This window comes from Rhinolophus hipposideros (assembly GCF_964194185.1).
Source record: "Rhinolophus hipposideros genome assembly, chromosome: 8".
NCBI lineage: Eukaryota > Metazoa > Chordata > Mammalia > Chiroptera > Rhinolophidae > Rhinolophus > Rhinolophus hipposideros.
This window is the reverse complement of record NC_138054.1, coordinates 50,858,485-50,885,365: the sequence shown is the minus strand read 5'-3', so window position 1 is coordinate 50,885,365 and position 26,881 is coordinate 50,858,485. Positions and strand designations below refer to the sequence as shown.

The 26,881-nt window shown below is 37.9% G+C and overlaps 2 protein-coding genes across 7 annotated transcripts in view; one reads left to right on the top strand and one right to left on the bottom strand.

Annotated features, from left to right (window-relative positions):
• The window catches only part of TM2D1 (TM2 domain containing 1), a 35,226-nt gene extending 23,546 nt beyond the window's left edge, over positions 1 to 11,680 (bottom strand). The window contains exons 1-4 of one of the 2 annotated variants that reach the window (XR_013993768.1): positions 11,498 to 11,680; positions 9,248 to 9,321; positions 5,355 to 5,463; positions 159 to 250 (exon numbers count right to left, since the gene is read on the bottom strand). Coding sequence is in view for 1 of the 2 variants with exons in the window: in XM_081055926.1 (XP_080912052.1) it covers positions 159 to 250; positions 5,355 to 5,463; positions 9,248 to 9,321; positions 11,498 to 11,655 (433 nt within the window). In the remaining variant the exon portion in view is untranslated. The remainder of the gene's footprint in view (positions 1 to 158; positions 251 to 5,354; positions 5,464 to 9,247; positions 9,322 to 11,497) is intronic. The other variant, XM_081055926.1, reaches the window with a different exon arrangement.
• Positions 11,681 to 20,672: 8,992 nt separating this feature from the next.
• The window catches only part of PATJ (PATJ crumbs cell polarity complex component), a 299,142-nt gene continuing 292,933 nt past the window's right edge, over positions 20,673 to 26,881 (top strand). For 3 of the 5 annotated variants that reach the window (XM_081055925.1, XM_081055924.1, XM_081055921.1), the window contains exon 1: positions 20,673 to 20,826. The gene's annotated coding sequence lies outside the window, so the exon portion shown is untranslated. Of the gene's footprint in view, positions 20,827 to 22,938; positions 23,107 to 26,881 lie in introns of those variants that run through there. The other 2 variants (XM_081055923.1, XM_081055922.1) reach the window with 2 other exon arrangements.

Here is a 26,881-nt window from a genome sequence, read left to right as displayed (position 1 = left end):
TAACTGTAGAGTGAATTGTAGTTCTATACTCATGTAAGAATGTTAACTATTCAACTCCAGGTACAGGGAACTTGTAATTATTAATAGTATGCAGAGATTTAACCAAAAAATTAGCTACAAGTTTCATAAGGATTTTTTTTTCAATGAAACATACTTACCCAAGGCAGGGTATCCAAGGTAAAATCGATCTGCTCCCAACCATCCAAGAAAAAGAGACAGTGCAACCGCCACTTTGTATGAATAGCCATTTCTGCACAGAATTAGAACCTGAGCGTCACATTCATGTATTTCCAACATGCAAACATTTTAGAAAACAAAATTGTTAATTGTTACTTGTTAATTGGTTCATTCATCCATCCATTCATTCAATTAATGCTCTTTGGGTCACTACTGCACGCCGGGCACCATTCTAGGCTATTGGAATATATTAGTGAACAAAAGAGACAAAAGATCCCTGCCCCTAAAGAGCTTACAATCTAGTGTCAGCAAGCAATAAACATTTTTAAAAAGTAAATCATATATTATATTAGAAAGTCATAAATGCTATGAAAAAAGAAACTGGATCACGGTGTATAGAGAATCCAGAATGCTAGGGGTACAAACAGGAGACATTTAAATAGAATAATAACAGTAGGGCTCCTTGAGAAGCTGATATTTGAGCAAGACCTTAGGGAGGTGAGCTAGCCATGTCAAGCCTCTGAGGGAAGTGTCCCAGACCAAAAAATAAAAATAAATAAATAAAATGCTGTTACAAAGGCAGCATACCTGACATGTGTAAGGTCTATTAACGAGGCCAGTGGAGGAAGGGAGTGAGAAAAGGGAAGAATAGTAGAAGTTGAGGTCAGAGAGGTAATGGGGGCAAAGAGAGCAGATCATGCATACCATTGAATACTATTGTAAAGACTCTCGCTTTTACTCCGAGAGGTAGGGGAAACCACGACAGGTTTTTAAGTAGAGGCATGATATGATCTGATTTAGATTTTAAAATAATCACTCTAGCTGCTGTGCTGAAAATAAACTGTAGGGGAGTATTTGTCACAATAACATTGTGTGACAAACCACCCCAAAACTCAGTGGCTTAGAACAATAAGCAATTATTCTCACACTTGTAGATGGCAATTGGCTGTGGTTCAGCTAATCTAGGCAAGGTTCAACTGGAAGATGATGCTTCAGTCTGAAGTTTGGCTGAATTTGAATCCAGGCTGCGGATTCAGTTCAAATCAGTTCCACTTAAGTTTTTCTAGGGCGCAGGCTCAAGGTGCAGCATTTACTAGGGGCAAGTACTGACATATCGCCAAAGTACAAGATGAAAGTTAAGCCTCACGAGCACATTTAAGGCTCTGCTTGTTTCATACCTGCTAACATTACACAGAACAAATCAAATCACATGATCAAGCTACAAATCAATGGAGTGGGAAGTATACACTTCGCAGTTAACAGGGCCTGAGAGGCATGAATTTGCTGAGCAAATCCAAACTACCCCAGGGACAAACGAGTTTGAAGGCTACTGCAGTAATCTAGGTGAGAATAGTGTCTCAACCTGGAGTAATAGCAAAGGAAATGGTGAGAAGTGACCAGATTCTGGACATATCCTGAAGTACAGTCAACTAGATTTCCTCGTGTATTATATTTAAGATATGAAAAAAAGGAGTAAAGATAATGTTAAGAATTTTATCTTAAATAACTCGAGGGATGAAGCTAGTAGTAACTGAATTGGGGCAAGTTGAGGATGGACTAGACCTTGGAAGGATGATCAGGATTTCAGTTGAGGATATGTAAATTTGAGATGTTTATCAGACATCCAAATGGAATTGTCCAAAAGACACCTGGGTTTACAAGTCTGGAGTTAGGGAGGGAAGTCTAGGCTGGAGATATGTATTAGGAAATTATAAGCATATAGGAAGCATATAGGAAGCCATGAGATTACCATGTGAGTACACATAGACAAAAAAAGGGATTCGCAGACTGAGCCCTGAAGATAACTCTAATATTAAGAGATAAAGACGAGAAGGAAGCAGAACGGAGACTGAGAAGGAGCTAACAGTGAGGAAGAAGTATAACTAGAAGAGTGTTGTATCTTAGAAGTCAGATGAAAAAAGCGTATTAAGGAGAACAGAGTGATCAACTGTGCCAAATATGACTGATGGATAACATGAGATAATGGCTGAGAATTTACCACTAAGTACAACCAAAAGGAGATCACCAATAACCTCAGCAAGGACAATTTTGGTGACAACATAAGAGCAAAAGACAGAATAGAGAGCAGGCTTAAGAAAGATTGGAAAGAAAAAAAATTGAAGAAAAGAAGTATTAGACAACTTTTTCGAGGAGTTTTGCTGCAAAGGGGAATAAAGAAATAGAGAGGTAGCTGAAGTTTCATTTTAAAGTCAATCTGATGTCAGTCTCCTGCTTACAATCCTGTTTTTTGCATTGCACTCACAATTAGGACACTTTTGGAGTATTGGGGAAATGATAAACAGCCCAAAGATAATACTATGCATCTAATATTATAAGGATGTCAGATTTTATGCTGAGGGGAGTGATGTCCCATCTACATTAGAATGGGGCATCAGTCTAAACGTACAGAAATAAGTTAGGAGGTTTTGTAGAAACTCAAGCTGTAAGTTGTTGCCAGTAGCCATGGACTAGAAAGATAAAGAAAACAGATACATTAAGACAGCAGAAGCAACCAGACTTAATGTGGGAAACTTTCCAAAGTTTCTGCTTAAGAAGCTGGGTAGAACAGGTGCTATTCACTAAGATAAAGGAGGAAATGGGCTGGAGGAAAAGATGATAGTTTCACTTTAGGACCTCAATGTATATAAAGATGGTGAGAGAAGACAAAAGGGTGGACGAATGAAAAAGAGAAAAGGACGAAGGATATAATCTAGGGGATATTAGGACTTAAGGAAAAAGAAAAGGAATAGGAACCGAAAGAAAGAAAATACTGTTTTATACTAGAAGGAAAGAAAGTATTGTAAGAGAAGGGAAAGCAAATGCCATAGTAAGATTAATGTATAGACTATATCCATTTGATGTAGTAACAAAGATCACTGGTGAATTTTACCATGGCCAAAAGCCATGCTGCATTAGACAGAAAAATTCATGAAAAATAAGTATTAGAGAAATAAGCATTTCAAAAAGCTTGGCTGAGAAGGGGAATGAAATTTAAAAAGCAATTATCTATATAAATAAGTCACACTAAAGAATCTGAAAACCGATGAGATAGCAGAAATTTTCTAATTATTCCCCAGACCATTTCTCTTTTTCTCATGGACATACAGCTAACCTACATATTCTAGCCCACTTTGCAGTTAAGTCCAGTCATAAATGAGTTTTGGCCAATGGAATGAGGACAGAAGTGATGTACGGTATTTCTGGGTCTGTTCCATAAAACACTCCTACAAGGGGGTACCCCTTTCCTCTTTCTCATCTGCTGGCTGAATGTAAAGAACTTTTAAGGGCTAGAGGAAGCAAAGCCACAAGATGAAAGGAGCAAGGCCCCCTGCATGGAGCAACCACGACTCCACCTCATCCAGACCTCCAAGCCAACACGAACTGGGCTATGATATGAGTGAGAAATAACTATTGTGTCAGGCCACTGGGACTCTAAAGACATTTATTACAGCAGTTAGCCTGCTCCATATAGATGGCCAATATAAATAGGTGTGTGGCTTGGTAATTAATCAGACACGGTTACTAGACTTCAGGTGCTGGAGGATACATTATAAATGGCTGTATCTGCAATATTAAGATAGAGTATTAACTATCACTATTACATAGTTTGAAAAAAAATATGTACAGGAGTAGAAGGAAAATATGTAAACTGGAAAAGAGACACTCAAGGAATAAGAATTTGTCAGTGAGTCTTTATTCAATAGCTGACTAGGAGCTGGCTCTTTGATAGGCATGCACTGAAGGAAAGGAAAGGAAAATGATGTAAAGGTATCTTAATTTTGTGATTTATTAGAATTATCCATCAATCTAACTCAACTCCCCTTGTTTTGATTCAATGTTCATCAAGCAAATTTTATTTTGGAATTGTAGATTTTACTATAGTGTGAGAATAAGTTGGCCACTAAACATGGAGTATTTGCTTTCCTTGTTATAATTCTTGCCATAATTGACATCAGTGTCTTGTGAGCACAATTAGAGCAACTCAGTGGCATTGAGGCTAATCTACCCAGAGACACTGAAAAGAAAAATCAGAGTTAACTTGGAAATTAATTAACAGATCATTGTGATGTTAACATTACAGGTAATATGAACCTGTAAGGTCTAACATGAGTGGATAGCTGTTCTTAACAGATGATTTTCTCAGTTGTTGTATTATAACCTATAATATCTTAGACCAGCAGTTAGTAAATTACTTGTCATTTGGAATGTTTAAGATAGAAATATCAATCTAAAAACTTAAAAGTTGACTAAACCACATCTAAGTACTTTAGAAATAATTCCTTTTAACAATTTTTACTTTACTAATGAGAAACGTTGGAACCCAAAGAGCTTAAGTGATTGGATTGGGATTACACAGCAAGATAGAATCTAAAGCTCCTCATTTTCCTTAGGGTCCAAAGAAAAAAAATACTCTAAAAAGTAATTTCTAAAAATTCTAATACAATTTGTAGAAAACAGCCAAACAGTGGTTATTTCTTGATATAGCTTCAAATATGTGCCATCAAACAAAATGTAACTATGTATAGCTAAAAGGTAAAAATACAGTGTCAGCATTTAATAGAAGTGGGTAAAACTAACTCGTGTTTATAGTACAAAGCAGAAATATAAGAATAAAATGTTAGGTTTACTGTAGCAAAATTAAAAGAGAACTTAAAAGTCCTTTAAACAAAGAACATTCCTAAACAAAATAAAGCCATTTGTCTTAATATCCCCAAATAATTTCTGAATTCTGTTTTACATTATCATTCATCATCCACATCTATTACAAAGAATGAAACCAAGTTTCCAAATGCTCTTAATATGCAAATGATTTAATAGTTAGCATTTTTTTGATACTATAGGTACATAATCCCTTATTTTGCACACTAGAAATCCCCCAATTCTGGAAACAGAATTTTTTCATAACTCACTAGGTCACGCAAACTGACTGAATAGATAGGCTATGACGCCCTTCATAGTCTTTACTTATCCAACTTAGTTACTGCTGAGCTTTACTTGGTTGGTAAATTGTATTTATAAAATAATATGCACACTTAGATTTTCTGACAGAAGCAAAAAGATAAGTTATATTAGTGCAGATTTTCGCCTTACGTTAACTCTTGATCTCTTCACTTCATGCAATCAAGATAAAACAACAGGTAAGTAATCTGAAAATTTAGCTTCAGTAATGTACTTACACATTTCGGCAAGATATGGGCTTGCGAAAACCAAGTTCCTTTCCAGTAAAATGTGTTTCATTGCCATGCAAATCCTTACAAGTTATGTTGGGTGCTGGAAAACATTCAACTAAAGGCAGAAAAAGGCAAGAAACCATTATTTTTGTCTGTAGGGAAGGTATGTAATTATATATTTTTAAGACTAGCAAAGAACACAAGAAAATATAACGCATAACAAACCACCTCCCATTATAACATCTGACATGAGACTAATTTAGATAGGGAAAACTACATTTTATACATACAAACACACACTCACACACACACAAGATAAAGATCTCATGATAGCATGGCCTCAACACAGGCATATAAGAATTGTCAGTGGAGTAGATGCATAACCCATTTAGTTCAATCTTCTGCCTCTGACAAAGGAAACATGGGAAGAAATGCAAAATATTACTGCCCATTACTTACTTCATCTCTGGGATAAAGAATACTTCTAGAGTTTTTGTTGGTAACTTGTTGGGTTATTGGGTAATCATTAAGTTTAACATAATCTGATTTTATATTTTCAGTTTATATCAACTCTCATTGATAATGATTGCCATAAACTGAGATTCTTTGTATCTATTCTAAATAGATTTTTATTAATCTGAACGCTATTTGTTTCTCTATTCCAACTAAAATTTGATGTAGTGTATTATTTTAGCATTTAGCAATTTTTATCTTTACTCATACCCTAGATGACACAGTAAGACAGGGGTGTCCAAACCTTTTTCAAAGTTTTTTTACCAAGGGCCATATGCAGTAAAATACACAAACAGCCGGGCCACTCACTTGAGGTGCAGTATGTATTGCCTCATCTGGTTTATTTAAATAAACTAAATATATTTTTGGAATTTGCTGCGGGCCAATTAACAATGGATTGCGGGCCGCAGTTCGGACACCCCTGCAGTAAGAGGAAGTAACACAGAGCTTACTATGTGCTAGGCAGGCGCTGTCCCGAGCCTTCATAGCCTCATCGATTACAGCAAGAATTTTGGAATGAAAATGACCTGTCTGTGCATTGCCTCTTTCAGAACCTTGGGTTCCATGTAGATAAAAACAGCACTAAGATCACACATGTCTTAGGACCACTCTGGGGATTAAATAGGACATAAAGTACCGGGCACAAGGCACAGCTTACAGTAGGTCTTCAATAAATGTTAGTGCCTTTTCCTCCACCATTTCTGGCTAAAAGTTCTGGATTAAATAACTGCCATAAAACTATTAGTTTTTGGACATTTTTTTTCTAAATGTTACCTTGCACTTGCTCAGTTTGAAGCTATCACTTTGTCTTAAAGTCTTGTTATATCTTCCTGAAGACTATCTAAATTCAGATCTTAAAGAGACAGTTGCAATACAAAACACTAATTATGATTCCAGTTGAGGCGACTGTCCAGCATACCATGCCTAATAGAAATGCATTGTTTTCTGATATCAATCAAGCAATTCCTCAATAATTTTGTAATATATAAATTTTCTTTAAGTTAATTGTGTTGAACTATTTAATATGTAATCAATTTAACTATTAAATTGTTTATTACAAATAATCTCTCAAATAAATATGCTTGCTAATCGGCATTGGGATAACTGGGAACTATTTTAAGATACTTCAATTTATTGTCATAGTTGAATTTCCTTTGCCTTTAATTCCAATTCCTACCTATTATCTATCCCTAAACTTCCCTCTTTGTAAGATATTCCTCTCATTCATCTTCACCCAGAAAGTAGTTTAAGAAAAGGAAACCATGTTTCAAGGGTCATTTTGAAGACCTGTGATCAGGACTTAGAAGTGATTCACAATGGTCACTCCATTAGCCTTTGTTTTAAAAGAGCAATTAAAAACAAACAAACAAACAAAAAACCCAACTTTCTGTGGAGAGACACAACCTCTTGAGTGTTGGGCTGGGATGGCAGAACCTATCCCAGCTCTTGGCTGGACACCTTTGAGTCATGCACAAATTGGACCTCCGTATGCAGAAGCCCTGCGACTGACATTTGTCTCCAAAACTTTTTCTTTTTAAAATCATGATAATGATTTAAAGTCTTTTACTTATTAATCTACAACATTTTCCATATGTTCTCAATTAGGCACTTGGTTTATTCTCTCCAAATAAATAATCATATCATTCCCTCATACAGAAAGCCTTCCCTTTACTTTCCTGTAGCTCTCCACTCACATCATCTGAGTACTTACCTGATAGGCCATGATGGTATTTTAATACCTCCAAGTTCTTCATACTTTGATTCTGTGTATGTTTATAAACTTATTTACCTGTTTAAGTGGATTCAATCTTGTTTTATACAAGAGACACCTAACTGGAGGGCAAAGCTCTTTTTGGAGGTCAGAGCTCTTCTTGTTAACTGTATAATTTCCTTACATATTCTAATAACTGTAAAGAATCCTGCAGTCTAGAAAAATGGTTTTTTGAAATAACTGGCTGCCTGCTTCCTAGTTTAAAGTTAGATACCTGAGTCACAACAGTATTCACAGATTTCCAGCATCTTTCATATAAGTGGTTGAATATTTGAAAGTTGGTTCTTCTTAATGTGTGCAAATTCTATTCTCTATTCCAAAAGCACAATATAAAAGACAGGCAAATATATAAAACAGGCAAATCAGAGTATACTTATAAATTTAAAAAGGAAGGAATTTCTTGCAGTTTCTTTACGTTTAACACATCTAAATAAAATAAATGTATACATGTTAAGCAATGTCTACTATACAAGTCATATATGCATATAACCTATTACTGTTTATATGTTTTAAAATTTCACTACTTTCCAATAGTATAAAAACATCAATTATAAAAGTAGAACACAACTTCCTTTCAAATATCTCTGCTGACTAGCTAGCAGTGTGAGAAAATATAAAGATATAAAAAGATAAAAGGAGATCTGCTTTCAAAAATATATGCAAACTCATAATCAAGAGGTCAACTATTTGATACTTTTGAAAAAGTTATTTGCTGTAACAAAAATAATTCCTTTAAATTCATTTACATAATGAATCTGTTCTATAGCTTCTATGTATAAAGAAAACATCAATTATCAGCTTATGTCATGTCTAATACATAAAACAATCAATATATATTCAATAGGTGCTCTTTTCTCAAAACAATACTATATAATTGCCTTTATTATATACCATGCCAAATAAGAATGCTATTAAATAGCTCCAATATACATCCTTCCATCCGCCTTGCTTCCAACATATGCCCTTTTAGAAGACTAAACAAAACAATTTATTAATTTTTATCTGGCATTACATATATTTTAGAGTGATAAAAGCTCCCCAAAAATCATTAGGCTAAGGGTTTGCTATCTATCATCAAAACATCTCTAAGAAAATACTGATACAAAAAAAAAAAAAAAATACTGAGGCATAGTTAAAATCCTTACCATACTATTTTCAGACTTAGGATGTACCCAAGTATATTTTACAAGTGCATAATATGGATGATAAAGCTGCTCACTGTACCTTACTGGACTAATAGTCTCAGTAAAGAATCCTGCAGGCTAGAAAAATGGTTTTTTTAGATAACCATTTTTGAGTAATTAAAAATCTAACTAAAGAAGCACCTTTGAAGAATATAGCTTGGTAAATAAAAGGCATCAAGAAAGCTATATTAACTGATTCCAAAGGTTGAAAAATGTAATAAAAATATAAAACTTCCAAGTTTATGTAATTAAAGAGAATAAGATTCTTTTTTAAATCCCCTCGCCAGTTCTCTAATTTTAACTTGTTCTGGAAACTGAATGATAATGTAACTTAAAAAACACATTAATGATTTACTTTTAAAGATCATACACTTATCTATGAAATAATGTTTTAAAAACCATTTTTAAGGATATGTTTCTGGAAGTCTTACCATCAGCTGTGTAGTTTGTACAGTTAACTGGTTCTTGTGTAGCATCATTTATTTTTGGATCTTTACAAATATATGTAAGAAACGTTAAGGAAATATGAACTACATTCCAAAACAAAACATTATCATCTTATCTTTAATATTTCATATTATACACTCATGTTCATATTCACATGTAAAGAGAGGTGTTAGTTTATCCAAGTGAAAAAGCACAAGCACAAACATACTTTCAAAGTGACTAAATAATACCTGAACATTAATTCATTACAGGAAAAGTATATTAATTTAATTTATACTAAAAGCTCTAGCAGATGATGCCATCTTTAAAGAACATCAGTAAGGGTATAAGCACAAAGCACAAAGAAAATAAAATTATCTTTACCAAATTATTTTAAGTGAGCTTGAAGGTTTAAAAAAAAGTTTCCAGAGATTTGATTGAACTAATTTATGGGCCCCAAATATTGCCATGTACAAATATATACAAGTAATACAAATAATCCTGTGAGGTAGAGACTATTATTCACACATTTCAGGAACATAAACTGAGGCTCAAAGTTTGAATGACTTATTCAAAGTCATATAAGTGATAGATAGTAAAATCAGGTTTCCTGATTCCAAGCCTATGGTACTTTCCATCAAACTGCAGGGAGGCAATATTGTGTTTTAGATGGGTCTACATGGTCTCCCCAACAGGAATTTAAGCTTTGGAAACAGATGTAATAATTATCCTCTTACAGATGTTCAAAACGTTTGGGGTGCTTTTCTGCTTCCTAAATATTTTACTGACACTAAAATGGGAAAAGTAAGGTATTCATAAGATGTCTCTGGAGATAGTCCAACACCTGTTGAAGATTTTTGAATCACTATTGAAAATCTCATTTTTATGCCAGGAGTAACAGTCATTTTCCAGTTATTATCACCTCATAGTTCTATATGCTCAGCCACTTTTCTCTACGTTTCCAAAAGCACAACGCTTCATACTGCCCAGTTATCTTCTTAGAGAGAACCACCCTGACATTTTTGCCTAAAAAAATAAATCAACCTCCTAGGTCAATGTCTCTCAAACTCCAATCAAAATGGTATTCAGCAAATTAGAGCTATCTTGTAAAAATCAAATAACGGCCGTCTCTCCCCAACTCACACAAAGACACTATAGAATTATCTTAATTTAAAATTTTTCTTTCATAGAATCTTACATCTCTAACTTCTGTTATTAATTCTTCTGCTGTACAATTTGTATAACACTATCTAATTTTGTACAAAACTAGCTATTTTAATTTGACTGTAACTCCCATTTCATATTGTTCTTCTGATTATTAGAACTGTGACAATGAACGGATCCACTCAACCTCTTCAGCCTCAGTTTTCTCTTCTGTAAATAAGCAGCCAATATAGAGAGGGTGCCAAAAAATATATACACATTTTAAGGTAGGAAAAAGCTATTAAAACTGTAATACTCAATACACACCGATAACGAAAGAGGAACCCAAGTCACGTCTGACTTCTGCAAAGACAAGAGGGGCTCAGAGTGGTTCCCATCCGCGTGCAGACACGTCTGATTGCGGCGAACCACTGCTTGAGCAGCGCTGACCACAGTGTCCACTTGTGTACATTCTTCCGGCACCCCCCGTATATAGACACTACTATGTACGTGCCAGGCATTCTTCTAAGTGATTTACCTGTACTACTAATTTATCACAACATTCAACTTGGTTATATTGTTATCTGTATTTTTCTTGGTGATAAAATAGTTCAAATGGTTTGCTCCCGGTTACAGGAATTTGTCCCCTGACAGTCCGGCAGCTCACGGAGTGTAAGAATGACATAAAGTACTACGTGTAAAGTTAATGATACACGGGCAATGCAGACTGGCCGTATCATTAACTTACTCGTCTCAGCCCAAGTTGGCACACTTCCAGGGTCGAGCCTGTCAATCTTTTTATTACCGGTGCCTAGATGAGGACCCGGCCTACTCGAGGGTCGCCTGTGTTGTTGAGCAAAAACACCCGCCAGCAAAAATACAGGTGGATCAGAAGAGGAAGCGCCCACGATCGTCAAGTCCGAAGGAAATCACACAGGGCGGCCTTTATTCTTCCCACCCCACATCCTCTTCATCCCCCAGGGCTCCTCGGTCATTAGAGGCCACAAGTCACCGTTCCCTGCACTACAACTCTAGCCCGCGTGGAGGGCCGCGACCCACTCGCGACCCCAAATCGACCTCGCCCCTATGGGAGTGCTCCTCACAGAGGATATTGTCCTACTTTGAGGTCCTCGCACTTAAGCATCTCCTCGCCCGCGGCGGCGGCAGCTCCCCAAGGTCCCGTGCTTACTGACATGAACCACAGGACACCCAGGAGTTGGGCAGCCACGGCCTCGGGAACAGCCGGCCGGGAGGGCAAGGCGGCCGCCATGCTGGGGACCGGCACGTCCCCCACGACTTCCGGTTCCGCCTTCGCCTAGGCAAGGGCGGGAGGAGGGCGGAGGAGGGAGGCTCTTAAAGGGACAGTGCATCTGCCGTAGGCAGGAGACGGCTCTCTTGGAGAGTCAGCTACCCTCCATTCGCTGCTCACTCCGGAGCTAACCCTGCCGTGGCTTTTCTGTCCGCAAAGTGCTAGTGGCGCCTGGCGATTTGATAAACGCTTTACAGACATTATCTCCGTTAGTCCTGGTAGCTTTGGGGTTTGCAGATAACGAACTAGGCTCAAAGAGGCTAGTAAGCATGTTGACCTTACTTACTGAGTTGGAATAAAAGTGATGTTTGTCCGATTTCAGAATCTGTGCTCTTACTGTTAGGATATAATGACCTCCCTAGAGACTTTGTGGAAAGCTGCTATGAACGGTACTTGTGGACTCTCACAAAGCTAGGCATTACAGCTTTATTTCTAATGGTGAAAGTTTAGGTGAAGGAAAGGGCCTATAACGAGAGAAGACCAACGAGTTTATGACTAAGTGAAAAATTGGAGGGGTTTTTCCCCCTCCATCTCTTCTTACTAACTTTCTATACTAAAAGTTCTGTAGTGGGATATCTTTCATACTGAACAAATGCGTACTTTGTAAATAAAAGATTAATCCTGTTTCTCTAATGTTAAAACACTTGCATTTGAACGGCACCTCTTTATCCACAGTAACAGCAATTTTGCAGGATTGTGCTACGCACTGGTTCTCAAACTTTAGGGAGCATCAATATCACCTGGAGGACTTGTTGAAACACAGGATGGGCCCAACCCTCAGTTTCTGATTCTGAAGATCTAGGGTGGGGCAGGATAGTTCATTTCTAATAAGTTCCCAAGTGATGTTACTATTGCTGGTTCTGAGACCACACTTTGAGAACCCTGGGATAATGTATGATATTATGAGAGGCATCATTCTGAACATAAGAGGACATGGAATTATTTCAGTAATATTTTCGTATTGTAATGATATTTACAATTTTTCTTAAACTAATTTTGCAGTATTACAGCACTATTTTTTTATTTTAATTCCTCTTTCCTGGCCCTTTGTCCCCAGGCACAAGCCTTCTTTTCTCTTTAGACTGTTAATTTTAGTGGTTGGTACCTACTTATAGGTTTCAATATCGAGCTGGATGATTATGACACATTATTTTGAATTTATTTATATAAATATAAATAATTTATATTTATTTGAAATATAAGCATGTAAATTGGCTTTTAGTTATGTATTCATAAAGAATAGGTGGTCACTTCTACCTGGGCAACCAAGCAGCACAATACCCGGCCCTCTCAATAAGTTAGGATTGCAGCCTCTTACTCTGTGAAACAGGGGGCCCAGTGGTTCTCTCAGTGACATTTACTTTTCTGACACCCACCAAGATCCCGTGACAAAAGTTATCCCCTCTTCACTGACGCAATAAGAAAGGGCTGGTTTCCTAGGGGGTCTCATGGGCTGTGACACACCACACCACCAAGGTCCTCCCCGTTTCTTCCCCGACCAGCGTCAGGGAAGACAGAGGGCAGCGTTAAACTTCCTACATTCACATCCCTACCTTGTGAATCTGTGTTCTCTCTAGGATCCATGGGTTTGGAGGAAAAAAAAGCAACTTCTATCTCTACTCCTGAACCTAGAAGTCCAGTCCTTAATGAGATAGCTATTTTTAAATCAAAACATTTATGCTTAAAGGTTTAAATGATAGGAAATTTGAAATTTACTAGTTCAATTTTTAAACTTTAAAAAGTTTTTGTATGGTCAAGCTAAGGTTAGAATGGATAACTAAGTCACTGGCATAGTTTTTATGTGTGTTTATGTGAACTCTCACCGTATCGTTAAGTCTTTTGTCATTTGCAGGCAGTTAGGTATTGTTTTACTCTGATGCTGTTGCAAAAGTGTTTCTGCAAAGATTTTTCGTCATCAGAAATTCCTGGAGAGGACTCTGACACTCTAAAATACAAGTTTCTATTAAACTTTCAGATCATACCATTAAACTGGGTGAAGATTTGCAGAATTCAAAAAAATACTGGATTTATAAAACTGCTAACAAAAAGATCAAAATCAACAAGAATTAATAACACTGGACTGAATCAACTGGTTAGGATGATTATAACTTTATGACTTTTTATTTGAAATGTTACCTTAGCTTTGTTTTCCAAATACAAGGGATTTCTTTTCCCCCTAAGCTACCGGTACCTACAGCAATTTAGTAAATTATACCTTTAGAAATAGAAATGACACATTTACTCTCCCTCCAGAATTTCGAAACTCTTAGTATAAGCTACACCTTCATTTTTTTCTTTCTTCCTTACTTTAGTTCGTTCCTATATCACAATTAATATGAGGCGACAAGCACCTATATTAGTTATTGTTTCCTTTTCCCCCTTTATTTCTGCCTAGAAAAATAACTAAACATTGGGCATCATCTTTAAACCTACTTCACAGGTCAAAATGTGCAACTGGTTGCATGCAGAGTCAAGGGTGTTCAATGCCTAGTGAGGTCAACCACAGTAAAGGTACCAGATTTGGAAGAATACTTTTCCCTTGTGCAGGTATTGCAATGAGAATACAGACATGATTAAAAACTTATCAGAAACCTTAGAGAAAATTGCTGGAGCCACCCCCAAAGCGACAGCCAACCAGGAAAAATCTTTAATTCCCTTTTGCAAGTTACATTAGACAATATGATTGCACTTGACTATATCCTAGCTAAACACGGTGAGGTTTGCTCTGTTATTAATAGCGCTTGTTGCACTTGGATAAAACACTTGTGATAAAATAGAGACGAACTAGATTAATATTGGGCACAAGCCAAATGATTCAATACAGTGCCCACTGACCGTGGTTGTCTACTACCTTCCGCTGACTGCCCTCATGTATTGCTTCCTGGTTCAGATCAATTCTTCAAATTGGACTGAACATTTTGTTTGTTAGTATAGGAATGTTTGCTGTTATAAATGTTTGTTTTGCCTAGCTCGATGTTATAAAGACAGCACTCTGATAATGGTTGCTCAAAGGCTTATGAGACTTCATACGTGAAACCTCAAGAAGCTACAAAAGATTTTTGCCCTTAAAGGAACATGATGGTAAAGATTTCCTTTGTCCTTGCACTCTTGTTGCTCAAATGTGGCCTGAGTCTGCTAAAAAAAACCCACTTTTCTTGTCCCACATTCCTATGTGGGACATGACATACCAGGAATGATTCTTCCTGGTGATATGGGACTGACAATGGTATGACATGCCGAAAATGAGCTTACCTGGCAATGGAGGACCACAGATGCTTTTAACAAATGATCAGTGTTGCTTTCCAATGATTGATCAGCAATGCTTTTGAGGAAAGATCTCAATTAGAAGGAAGAAATATAAAATATCATATAAATGGAGCCACTATAAAATGGAGTCAGAGCTGCTATCCCAGAGGAACTACCTTGCGTGTCTTGCTTCTCAAACCTTTGGTATATTAAAACTGGGCAAAATAACCTTTGGATGGGGCCTAAAGCAGCATTGTACACCAAACAACTGTTTGTAATGATGACAAGAAAGCAGATAATATGATGACCGGACTGAAAATTAAACATTCTTTTGAGTAATATCACTATGTTAGCTTATCTGCACCTATACATAGAAGTTCCTGCCTTCTCTTGAAGTAATTGTTCCCCTTCTCTTATAAATATCCCTTGCCTTCATTTCCTAGTTGGAACACTAAGTGAGGTTCTGCATGAATCAGTGCTTCCCAAATAGCTATTCTTTTGGAACTCAAATAAATGCTTGTTGCCTCTCACTTGGGCCTTTTCATTTTTTAGGTTAACACATTATATGTCATTTTGTTGCAGTTCTAAGAACCTATTTATGCCACTGAGGATTTACTGTACTTTTCTCCTGACTGCAGGAATATTGTTGATCTTTGTATTTGTGTCATTTTTTATATAGATTTTGAACACCTAACTATTTGAAAATGCTATGCTTTGCTGATTAATCCCTTTACAAAATCTATTTTTGTGGTTCTAATAATATCATTATCCTCTCCTACAATGTATAAACTGAAAAGTACAAGACTCTTCCCATGGAAGTAAAGAAACAATACAAAAATTTTGAGTCTTGAACTGATGGTATATTGAAAAATTCACTTTCTCCTCTTACTGCCCATTAATGTATGTTCTCATAGTGCAGTAAAATATATTAATTTATTTGCAAGCATAGTCTCTGATCCCATGGTTACTCCATTGTCTAACTTTAGTAAGAAAGTTCTTAAATCTCAATCCTAGGCATATTTTCAGTGCCAAATTTCTTTCTCACATAAAAATTCTATAGAATTGAGGGGCGGCCAGATGGCTCAGTTGGTTAGAGCGTGGGCTTTCAACAAGGTTGCTGGTTCAATTCCCACATGGGATGGTGGGCTGCGCCCACTGCAACTAAAGATTGAAAATGGCGACTGGACTTGGAGCAGAGCTGTGCCCTCCACAACTAGATTGAAGGACAACGACTTGGGACTGATGAGCCCTGGAGAAACACACTGTTCCCCAATATTTTCCAATAAAAAAATAGTAAAAAATAAAAGAGTTATTACTATAAAAAATCTATAAAATTCTATAGAAAGCAAAAGACATGAATAGCACAGCCCAGTACGAAATTGCTATATAGAAACATTAGGAAAGAGGATAACCAGTGAAGCACGAAGAAACAAAACTTCCTCTGGGATTCAAGGACTCTGCACCTTGGATCTTTCCATTCCTAAGATTCTAGCATATGCCTAATTACGTTAACAGATAATTTTTTTTGCCCATAGCAAAACTTTCTGAGTAAACCAACCTGACTCCTGTTTCCATGGTTACAACAGAAACATTAAGAGATAAAAAATTGTTACTCTCCCCAACTTTTTAAAAATATGACTATAATGGACAATCTCTGCCCCCTACCTCCAGTGATAAATTTATATCAGGACTCTGGTAGATCTTTTATAGTTGCACATTTTAAATTCTACTACCGTGTTTTCCCGAAAATGAAACCTAGCCGGACAATCAACTCTAATGCGTCTTTTGGAGCAAACATTAATATAAGACCCGGTCTTATAGTAAAATAAGACCGGGTCTTATATAATAAATATAATACCAAGTTTTATATTAATTTTTACTCCAAAAGATTCATTAGAGCTGATTATCCAGCTAGGTCTTATTTTGGGGGAAACACGGTATATACATGCTGTTATTTCTCAAGTGTTTCTAATTGTGTCCTCTCTGGTGCGCCAGTCTAGCTGCCTACTCTCCAATTAAATGGGCTCATCGATTAATAAGGCCTACTCTATGCCAAGTATATTTCATCTTGAATGTCAAATGTAGGACCTAAAATGGACTTTATCAGAGTCCTGCTTCTCAAAAAACAAAACAGAATAAATCGACTTTTCTTAGTTTCAGCATCAATAACCCTTTTACCAGGTTCAAAACTTAGAATCCTTATATTTCCATATTTTTCTTTGTTTTCTTTAATCCCTTTGTCTAATCAGTAAGCAACTGATATATATATTTACATATATACATATGTAAATATATATATAACTGTTTAATATATATTAAATATATATAACTGTTATATATATATATATATATATATATATATATATATATATATTAAACTTTTACTTATTTTTAAGTGTGCTTTTCCAGGACCCACCAGCTTCAAGTCAAATAGTTATTTCAATCTAGTCGTGAAGGGCGCAGCCCACACTGGCCCATGGGAGGATCGAACCGGCAACCCTGGTGTTAGAGCATGGCGCTCTAACCAACTAAGCTAACTAGCCACTCCGCAACTGATATTTTTAAGTGTTCATTTTTTTTATCCTTCATTTTCACCTTATTTCAGGTGTAACTTATTTCTGTGTACCTTGCTATAGTGGCTCCTTCCTTCCTCTTTTTGATTATAGGGTCCCTCCCCAACTTTGTCAATCCACTTTTCACACTGCTTCCAGATTTATCTTTCATTAAAAAAAACCCCCAAACCCTATATCATATTCAAAATTCTATTTAAGCTCCTTGGTATTTACCCAAAGGAGTTGAAAACTTACGTCCACATAAAAACCTGCACACAGATGTTTATAGCAGCTTTACTCAGAGTTGCCAAAACTTAGAAGCAACCAAGATGTCCTTCAGTAGGTGATGGATAAATAAACTATGGTACTACAGACAATGGACTATTTTTCAATGCTGAAAAGAAATGAGCTATCATGCCATGAGAATACATGAAGAAACCTTAAATGCATTTACTAAATAAAAGGGGCAATCTTAAAAGGCCATAGACTGCATAATTCCAACCATCTGACATTCTGGAAAAGGTAAAACTATGGAGACAAAAAAAAAAAAAATCAGTGTTTGCCATGAGTTGAGGTGAGGGTTATAAACAGGCTGAGCACAGAGGATTTTTAGAGCAGTGAATATATGTCATTATACATTTGTCCAAACCCATAGACTGCACAACACTGAGAGTGAACTGTAATGTAAACTGTGGACTGTGGGTGATAGTGATTTGTCAGTGTAGGTTCAACAATTGTAACAGATGCACCACTCTGGGGGACGGTGATAACAGGGGAGGCTGTGCATGGGTGGGGGGAAGAGGGGAGGCCTATGGGAAATCTCTGTACCTTCCTGCCAATTTTGCTGTGTTTCCAAAACTGCTCTAAATTTTTTTTAAATAAACACCAATCATTAAATGTTTTTAAAAGCAAACAAATAAAAATCTTACTCAAATATTTTCAGTGGGTCTTTAATTTCTTAGTGATGAAGGATAAAGTCTTATAACCTAAAGTTCTCTGTAGTATTTTCAGGTTCTCTACCATCTGTCTCACTTTATTTACTACGCACTACTGTTGGCTGTCTCCTTACTGTCACCAGTATCTGTTGTGCTCGCTCCAATCTCTGTGCTGCTTCATTTACTGAGTACTTTCTATGTGCCAGGTATATGCAATATATGTATTCCTTCATTTCACTTTCAAAACTACCATACAAAGTAAGCAGTTACCATAATTCTACTGATGAAATTTAGAAGGGTTAAGTAACTTGCCAAAATCACATATTTTAGGAAATGCTGGAGTCAGGATTCAAACTCAGATCTTCTGACTTCAGAGATGTGTTCTTAAAAATTTTGTTCATCTTCATTCTATGAATGAGACACTCTTGAGGGTTCTCAGAGGTAAAACAAAGAAACAGAAAACTTGGTGCCAGAAAATGTTTACCCCAGAATAAGCGCCTTAAAAAATGTATTGAATAAATTAATTTAAAAAAAATTCCAGGTAAGAGCAAAATTAAAGCTCACATTAAATTAGCAACACAAAAATGTGGAGAAAATTAGATTAGATGTGATGGAGACGGATGTGTACTGGGGTGGTCATGGAGGCAGCTTCTCATAAGAGGTGAGACGTGAGTCTAGTCCTGGGGAACCACAGGGCTTACAGGACATTCCAAGCATGGGAAAGGAGATGAGTAACCAACAGAAAAGCCAGTTGTGGTGATTCTAAGGACATGCAGTAGACTTGTTTGGTCACAGTAAGACCTTGAAGACGTCAAGTAGGAGATTAAGTTGAAGAGTCAGCAAGAAGGGGAGAGTTTAAGAGAGCTTTGGATACTCAGAAAAGGAATTTGAACTTCACAGTCAATCCAAAGTCACATTATTTTTTGAGAAAGGGGTAATATGTTTATAACCATCACCAAATGTAAGAGACCCACATGTTTGCAAAGTGATGCTTTGAGATAATTGGTCTCCGCCCGTTTGCCACCTCTCTGACTTGGGAAGCATTTCCTTCTTTTTTACATTAAGCAAATTCCAACACCTCTTAAGACCCGTTGAAGACCTAACAGATACTTTCAACAAACATAATAGATCTTTTTATTTTCTGGAAGTTCTGGCTTCATTCTATTTGGTAATTTAATTTATCGTATGCGTTTATTTCTCTTAATAGCTTGTTAGTTCCTAAGAAGTAGGGACCGTGCTAAATTGTGTATCTTTTTACCAGGCTTAACAAGTGATATTTTTAAGAGCATCAAACTAACAATAACACTGCTAAGTACCAAGTGCATGATTTTACAACAGATGACTTTATGTTGCAGTTGTTTTGTATATATGCCGTATCTGCGAGGACAGGCATCCCATTTTTAACATTTTACAGTCCATCACAATGAACAAATACTGCATTTATTCAATGAATACATACGTGAAGATCGACTCTCTTTATCGTTAGAGTGTGGACTGTATTAGACAAAGTAAAACGCCTAGCATCAAAATCCCCTAGTTATATTAAAGAGAGCGGAATAATGCCATTGCAGGTTTTACACAGATCTTTCTCAAAGTCAAGTTATGACACCAAAAACATTTTTGTTCAGATGTATAGTGAAGTCAACACGGGGCTTGGAGTCAGAAGATCCCCTCTAGGTCCCCAACTTGGGGCAAATCACCGAACCTGTCAGGTACGCAGTTTCTTCATCAGTTTCTTCACACAGTAATTGAGGTCATGTATGAGCTTAGCGCCGGGCATATTGGTGGTGGATATTGCTAAATTCGTTTCTTTCCTTTTCTCAGCGAAGCGAAGGGGGGACATAACCTCCAGTTATTCTTCTTAGAGTTTTATATTGGGTCAGTGCATCTAGAAAAAACAAGGAGGGATGACAGAACAGGATAACGAGGGACTAAGCAGATTTGACCAAATCCTTTCCTCACTCTCCTCTTTTAATGTCCTTGATCGTGGGTCTCGCTCTCCGCTCAGCCTCCTGCAACACCAGTCTAGCGACCTTCCCACTCCATTAGTGCCGGCTGTCCCCACCACTAGGTGTTTCCTCGGTCTGATCGGCCCCCAGCCACTACCTATTCCAGGATCTTTAACCCTCCCTTGCCCAGTGGAATTTAACCTGCAGAAAGGAGAGAAGCCCAGGACCCCGGGGTCCGCTTCTCAGTTGGCCTCCCGCAGCCCCAGGCTCCCCCGCCCCCGCCAACGCGGCGCCCCGCCCCGGGCAGGGAGGTCGGTGCGAGGGGAGGGCCTGCCAGGTGAGGCGCAGTCACCCTGGGCCTCTCACTTCCGCCCAGGTGAGGGAGGGCCGACGCCGCGCCCTCCTGCCCGCCAGCCCGTCTGGGCTCCCACCGCGCCTTCACCGGACCAGGTAAAGCGGGGGATCCCGCTGTGTGGGCGCGCGCGGCGCTCGGGGTCCCTGCGCCTAGAAGCAGGCGGGGGCCGCCCCTCCCCCTGTGTCTGGAGCCTGCCTCCCCTGCTCCCAGACGCCTGCTCTCCCGCAGTCCTCCGCCCGCCCTCCGGGAGGCGGTGGAACGGGAGACGGAGGGAGCTGCTGGGGCTCGGAGGGGTCCGCGGGGGGTGCGGGGCGCTGTCCTCCTGCGTCGGCCTGGGTGACCCCACCGTGTCCCCCGCTCCTCGGGCAGGGCTCATCGGAGGCCGCCGGCTGCAGAGCCGCCCCGCCTGGGCAGGCCCTGGCGGCCCTCAAATCTCGGCCCCTACTGATCCGGGAGTGGCAGGGATCAAATTTTGCACCCAGATTGATGCCTGCGCTTCGCCCCCAGAACTGGGCGGAGTCTTTCCTCAACCGGTGACGGTAAAAGGAGTAAAGAGGTGGAGGCCTGCCTCCGGGACCGGGAGCAGGCGGGGCTGCCCAGACCCCAGCGAGGGGCGACTTGGCCTCGGCCCCTTCTGGGAGCCTTGTGGTCACGTAGCCGAGTTCCCAGGCCGACCGTCAGGCCGAGGCTCTGCTGGCCTCACTGTATAGAGGGGGAGGACCAGGCGGAAAGTGCTCTGGCCTCCAGCCTTTGGAGAAATTGATGGACGCCTGCTTTAAGGCAAGCTCAGGAAAGCATTTTCAGATCCCTCCCCGCCCCCCCCAAAGCGCCCCAGCCCTCCTGGCACACCTAGCTGGCCGAATTGATATCCCCAGAGAGTGTTCACTGGGCGCTTTGTCCTATCTCCCAGATGGCTCTTATCACTTTGGATTCGAATTGTTTACCGGTTTGTCTCCGCGATTGAGAGGGTGCGCCCTTCGGGGCCTTGTTTCTTTGTAGGTTGCTTCCCAGCTGCGTTTTGAGGCTGGCCATCGATAGGTGCGCAACAAACAAGTGTTTCTTGGATAAGACTTCTGGAGAGCTAGAAGAAAAAGAAACTTCAGTTATACCGAGGGTGGTAGTACCACATTCTAGGCTGTCTGAGCTCCTACAGGCTGCCAGTTCTTTTGCACAATCGTTTTTAAAGGAAAGCTGGGGAGGAGTGGAGGTAAACACTCAAATTGGTTCATTTTGCAGCATCAGAAAGTTAGGCGAGATCATGACTTTCAGCTAAAATGAACCTGGTGTTTCTAGGCCCCTAATGGCCATTATAAGGATTATTAAAAATTTAAAATACTTAGAAAGTTGATAAATGTCGGAGCTGGAAGACAATTTTATGGGTAGAATTTATAAACTGAGTTCTGAAAAGATTTGCCCTTGTTAATTGAGATCCTGTTAAGGGTCACATAAGATGAGCTTGGCATCAGAATAGCAGTTTTGTTTAAAGTTGAGAAGAAATTGTTTTAAGCCCTCATCTGTGTTTAAAGATGCCTAAGTTCAAGTCATATTTATTAATATTTTTATAACTATAAAGCTAACAGATTGATTGTAGAAAAATTGGAATTTTTAGAAAAAGAACTATAAAGCACACACAAACCCATTTACCATTGAAAATAACCACTAATAAAATTATGGTATATTGCCTTTCAGTTAGTATTCTTAAAAAGAAAAATCCGTATATTGTCCCATAGTGAGTTCACTTTTAGAAACTTGTGATTCTGAGATAGTGGCTCAGCATTCAGAATCCTTGCAACTGCATTTTTACTTGAAAACATTTAATAATTATCCTTAAGCTAAACAATCAAGCAATCTGAATTTACTCGCTTTGTTAAAGTTTAACAAACATACTCAGACATTAGGTCGGGAAAGCCAGAATGGAGTTTAATTTATTTACTTAAGACTTTGCCCACCTTGGTACTAAAGTTTTTGAGAAACAGGATTATTCCACTTTAATATTTGAGATTGCTTGACCATTGCTACGTTTTTTGTTGTTTTGTATTTCGCACTCACATGTTTTTGTGCAGGTTTGGATGCTATTTTTAAAGCCTCATTTTAGGTTTTGGTGCAAATGGAGAGAAATTTAGAGCGCATCAATACCCTGTCTTTAGTCATCAGGATAAGATCTATGCTGCAGTCTTAGAGCCCGTTTATTTTTTGCGTTTGTACAGCTGTGCAGCCAGTAGAGTTTGGAGACATGGAATTGAGTCCACTTACCATCTAACTCTTGGCAAGTCACTTGACTCTGGTCCTCTGTTTTCCCATTTGTAAATGATCTATCTCACTGAGTTCTGGGGAGGTTGAAATGAAATAATGTTGAAGAATGTGTCTTGTAAACGGTAAGCCATTCTTCCCACTTTTTGCTTCTCCACTGTGATTGATGTTTAACTCTGATAAAATTATGGAGTTGCGCTATTTTTATTGGGAAGAACTCAAGTCTGTGAGTGTTATTGCTAATAGTTACCTTGATAAAAGGCACCGAGACAGTATTAGCTGATAAATGAAAGTCTTCGCTAAAAACACTCTACAGGGATCTTTCTGAGAAGGTGTAGGTTAAAACTACTGTCAACATGTGACTTTTGGGCACTTGAAATAGGGCTAGTTGGGATTGAGATGTGCTGTAAATGTACAATACACCTTAGTGAAGAGTTAGTGTAAAAAAAGTCTAAGATACCTCCTTAATTTTTAAATATTCTTTACATATTGAAGTGGTAATATGTATAGATTGGATTAAGTAAAATACATTATTAAAATTAATTTTTTACCTGTTTTTGTTTTACCTCTTTCATGTGGCTACTAGGAAAATGAAAGTTACATATGTGGTTCACATTATATTTCTGTTGAGCACTGGGTTAGGATTCACTATGCGTATGTTTATCCGTAAGAGGGTTTAGTTTACTGAAGCACTCACATTCCTATTTATGAACCAATTTTTTTAAACTCCAAAGTTACAGGCCTCTCCTTACCCTCTTCCTTTGTATTCATTGCATTGGTGAAAATTTTTGTTCTTCAATCATTCAATAAATAACCATTATTGATTACACAGCAATATCTCAGCTGAAATAATTTAATTATTAGCTTGTTTGAAGCCCCCAAAATATCTTAAATAATTTTGATTGTAAAGAGATGTTAATAATAGTAGCTACCATTTATTGAATGTGTACCGAATGCTAAAGCATTCAATAAATGCTATTAGATATTAATCTTAGTCCTTTAGGTATGAGATATTAATTAGGTATTAGATATTAATTAGGTATTAGATGTTAGTTAGGTATTAGATTTTAGGTGTTAGATATTAATCTTAGTCCTTTCAACTGTGACTATTTAGTAATTTTTATTAACTTGATTTTACAAATGAGGAAACTGAGGTGTAGGGAGATTTCGACAGTTAGCCAGAAGAACCCCAGAGCTGGTCCCAGGAGTAGATCCCAGGTTTCTATGATTTCAGAGCTTATAGGCTATACAGTCTCTCATATTTCAAGAATTGGTTATTGGATCAACTGGGAAAAAGTTGATTCTTGAAGTAGATATTTATTTCTGATCCTGTTTTTGTGTTAGTGACCAATAGGAAACAATCTAAATTCTCAACAACAGGAGATTGGGTGAATAAATTATATACGAATATTCCTCCAGTGGAACACTATTTACTAGTTACAATCAGTGAAGAGGAGCTCTGTATATCATCATGACTCAATCTTAAAAATGTAAAGTTGAGCTAAAAAAGCAAATTCATGAAGGGTAAATATATAGTATAATTACCATTTATATAGTTTAAAAACCTGCCAAACAATAATATTGTAAACAAAGAATGCGTTTTAAGAATTTCAGATTTGAATTCTGTCTGTTATTGATTACATGCATTTGTGAAATTGCCTTGTGGTTAAAAGAAGTTAGTACAGTCTCTGTGAGATTGACATTGTCTAGTGTTGGTTTTACTCTTAAAAAAACAATACCAAAGTCCTGCCCTTTGCTTTGGCGCTCTGGACAGCTTGACTGGTCGGATGCTTTTAGGTCCTGGTCTGCAGCCTTTCAGGAACAGACCAATTTTCATTTAGCTTTAGTTCCTAATTCATGGGTGTAGTCTTAAAGATACGGGCAGGGTATGACTTCTGCCTTGAAAAAGGTGGGTTTCCTTTGGACTTATTTTCTGGAGCTTCTAATGAAGCCCCAGGTACAAAGTGTGGTAGGAGGGAGATGAGTTAAGTAGATGTTGAGAGTCAGGTTGACAAACATTCCCTGTCTAGTGAAAATTTGAAATATCTGACTCATTTTTAAAGTAGTTATCTGCTGAAAAAGTCATTAACAGTTGACTTTCCCTACACCCCAAGGTAAAATTAATTCCCCTCAGTGGCATCTATGCTGCCTTTCTCTGTTATCATCTTTTTCAGAGTGCTCTCCCCCTTGTTTTTTGAAATTGTAGGTTTTCTGCATTTGCAAAATAGAGATGATAATACATTGTTGAGAAGATAAATGAGATGCTATACAGAATGACCTTGCATTGTACATAGTGGGCACTAAAAAAACTAGTTACTTGATTTAATGACAGATAAAATGGTTTTTGGGAAAAGGCCAGCAGGAGGAAGGAGGGTGAACATTGATGGAAAGGGTGTCCAGAGCCTAGTTTGACCTATTTCACAATTTGCTAGTATTGTTTAGAATATTACAAGCATGCCAGAAATGGCACGACCATATTTCCGGAGAGAAATTAAGGGTACACAGTCTGTGGTGTGGGGAGAATTGAACAGAATATTTGAGGTGGAAACTCATCATTAGTGAAGGGTATGAATGCCTGGATCTTCTCAGTGAGGGATTGGCTACACGATTAGAGATCCATTAGGTAAAAGTTGCCCAGATTTGTTTTCTTGGTCAGTCATTGGAGAAAACTGTCACCAACAGGGATACAGAACCATACCATAAAAAGGTTAATTTTGTTCATACATAGTGGCCAAGTTACAGTCAGGATTTGATATGCATTGGATGCATTAACTTTGAATAAATAGTTCAATGAGAAAAATTAGTATTTAGCCAACTGAATTATTCTGAAGAACTGATTCAATTTTCAGTTCTGACTCTAAGTTTAACATGGTGTCTTTCAGCTTCAATTTCAACATGTCCTCAATGTCCAGCATTACATGGATTTAAGCATTGCCTGAGGCTTAGGCATATGGCCCCCAAATATCAGGGTCATTCTAGAATTTGCATATCTATTTCCAAAATTCCAGGAATACAGTATAGTGTTTTGCCAGCAGCCAAATATACAGTAGTTTTTACATCTAAGCGGTTTAGAGACGGCCTTGTCATTTGGTAGGGACACAGGGCTGCGGCACATGCCTTGAATCTGCACTAGCATGGCAGCAGAGGTGTGTTTATTTGTAGTTGGAATGAAGAGCCTTCATTGCTCTTTGGCTGGGAGAGTTTGTTTTGCATTTAATCAGTACCTCAAATGTGAGCTTTGAGGACAAAGCCATGAAAATTAGACACAACCTGAGCTTTGCACTCCAAAGGAAGCAATAGAAAGTTGTTTATGCTACAGGCCGATATCTCTAATGAACATAGATGCAAAAATTCTCAACAAATTATTAGCAAACAGAATTCAGCAATACATTAAAAAGATCATACACCATGATCAAGTGGGATTCATCCCTGGTATGCAGGGGTGGTTCAACATCCGCAAATCAATTAGTGTGATACACCACATTAACAAAATGAAAAATAAAAATCACATGATCATATCAATAGATGCAGAAAAAGCATTTGATAAAATACAGCAACCTTTTATGATAAAAACCCTTAAGAAAGTGGGAATAGAGGGATCATATCTTAACATAATAAAGGCCATATATGACAAACCCACAGCTAACATCATACTCAATGGGGAAAAGCTAAAACCATTCCCCCTAAGATCAGGAACAAGACAAGGTTGCCCACTTTCTCCACTTCTATTCAACATAGTGCTGGAAGTTCTAGCCACAGCAATCAGACAAGAGAAAGAAATAAAAGGCATCCAAATTGGTAAGGAGGAAGTAAAATTATCATTATATGCAGATGATATGATACTATATATAGAGAACCCTAAAGACTCCACCAAGAAACTATTAGAACTGATAGATGAAT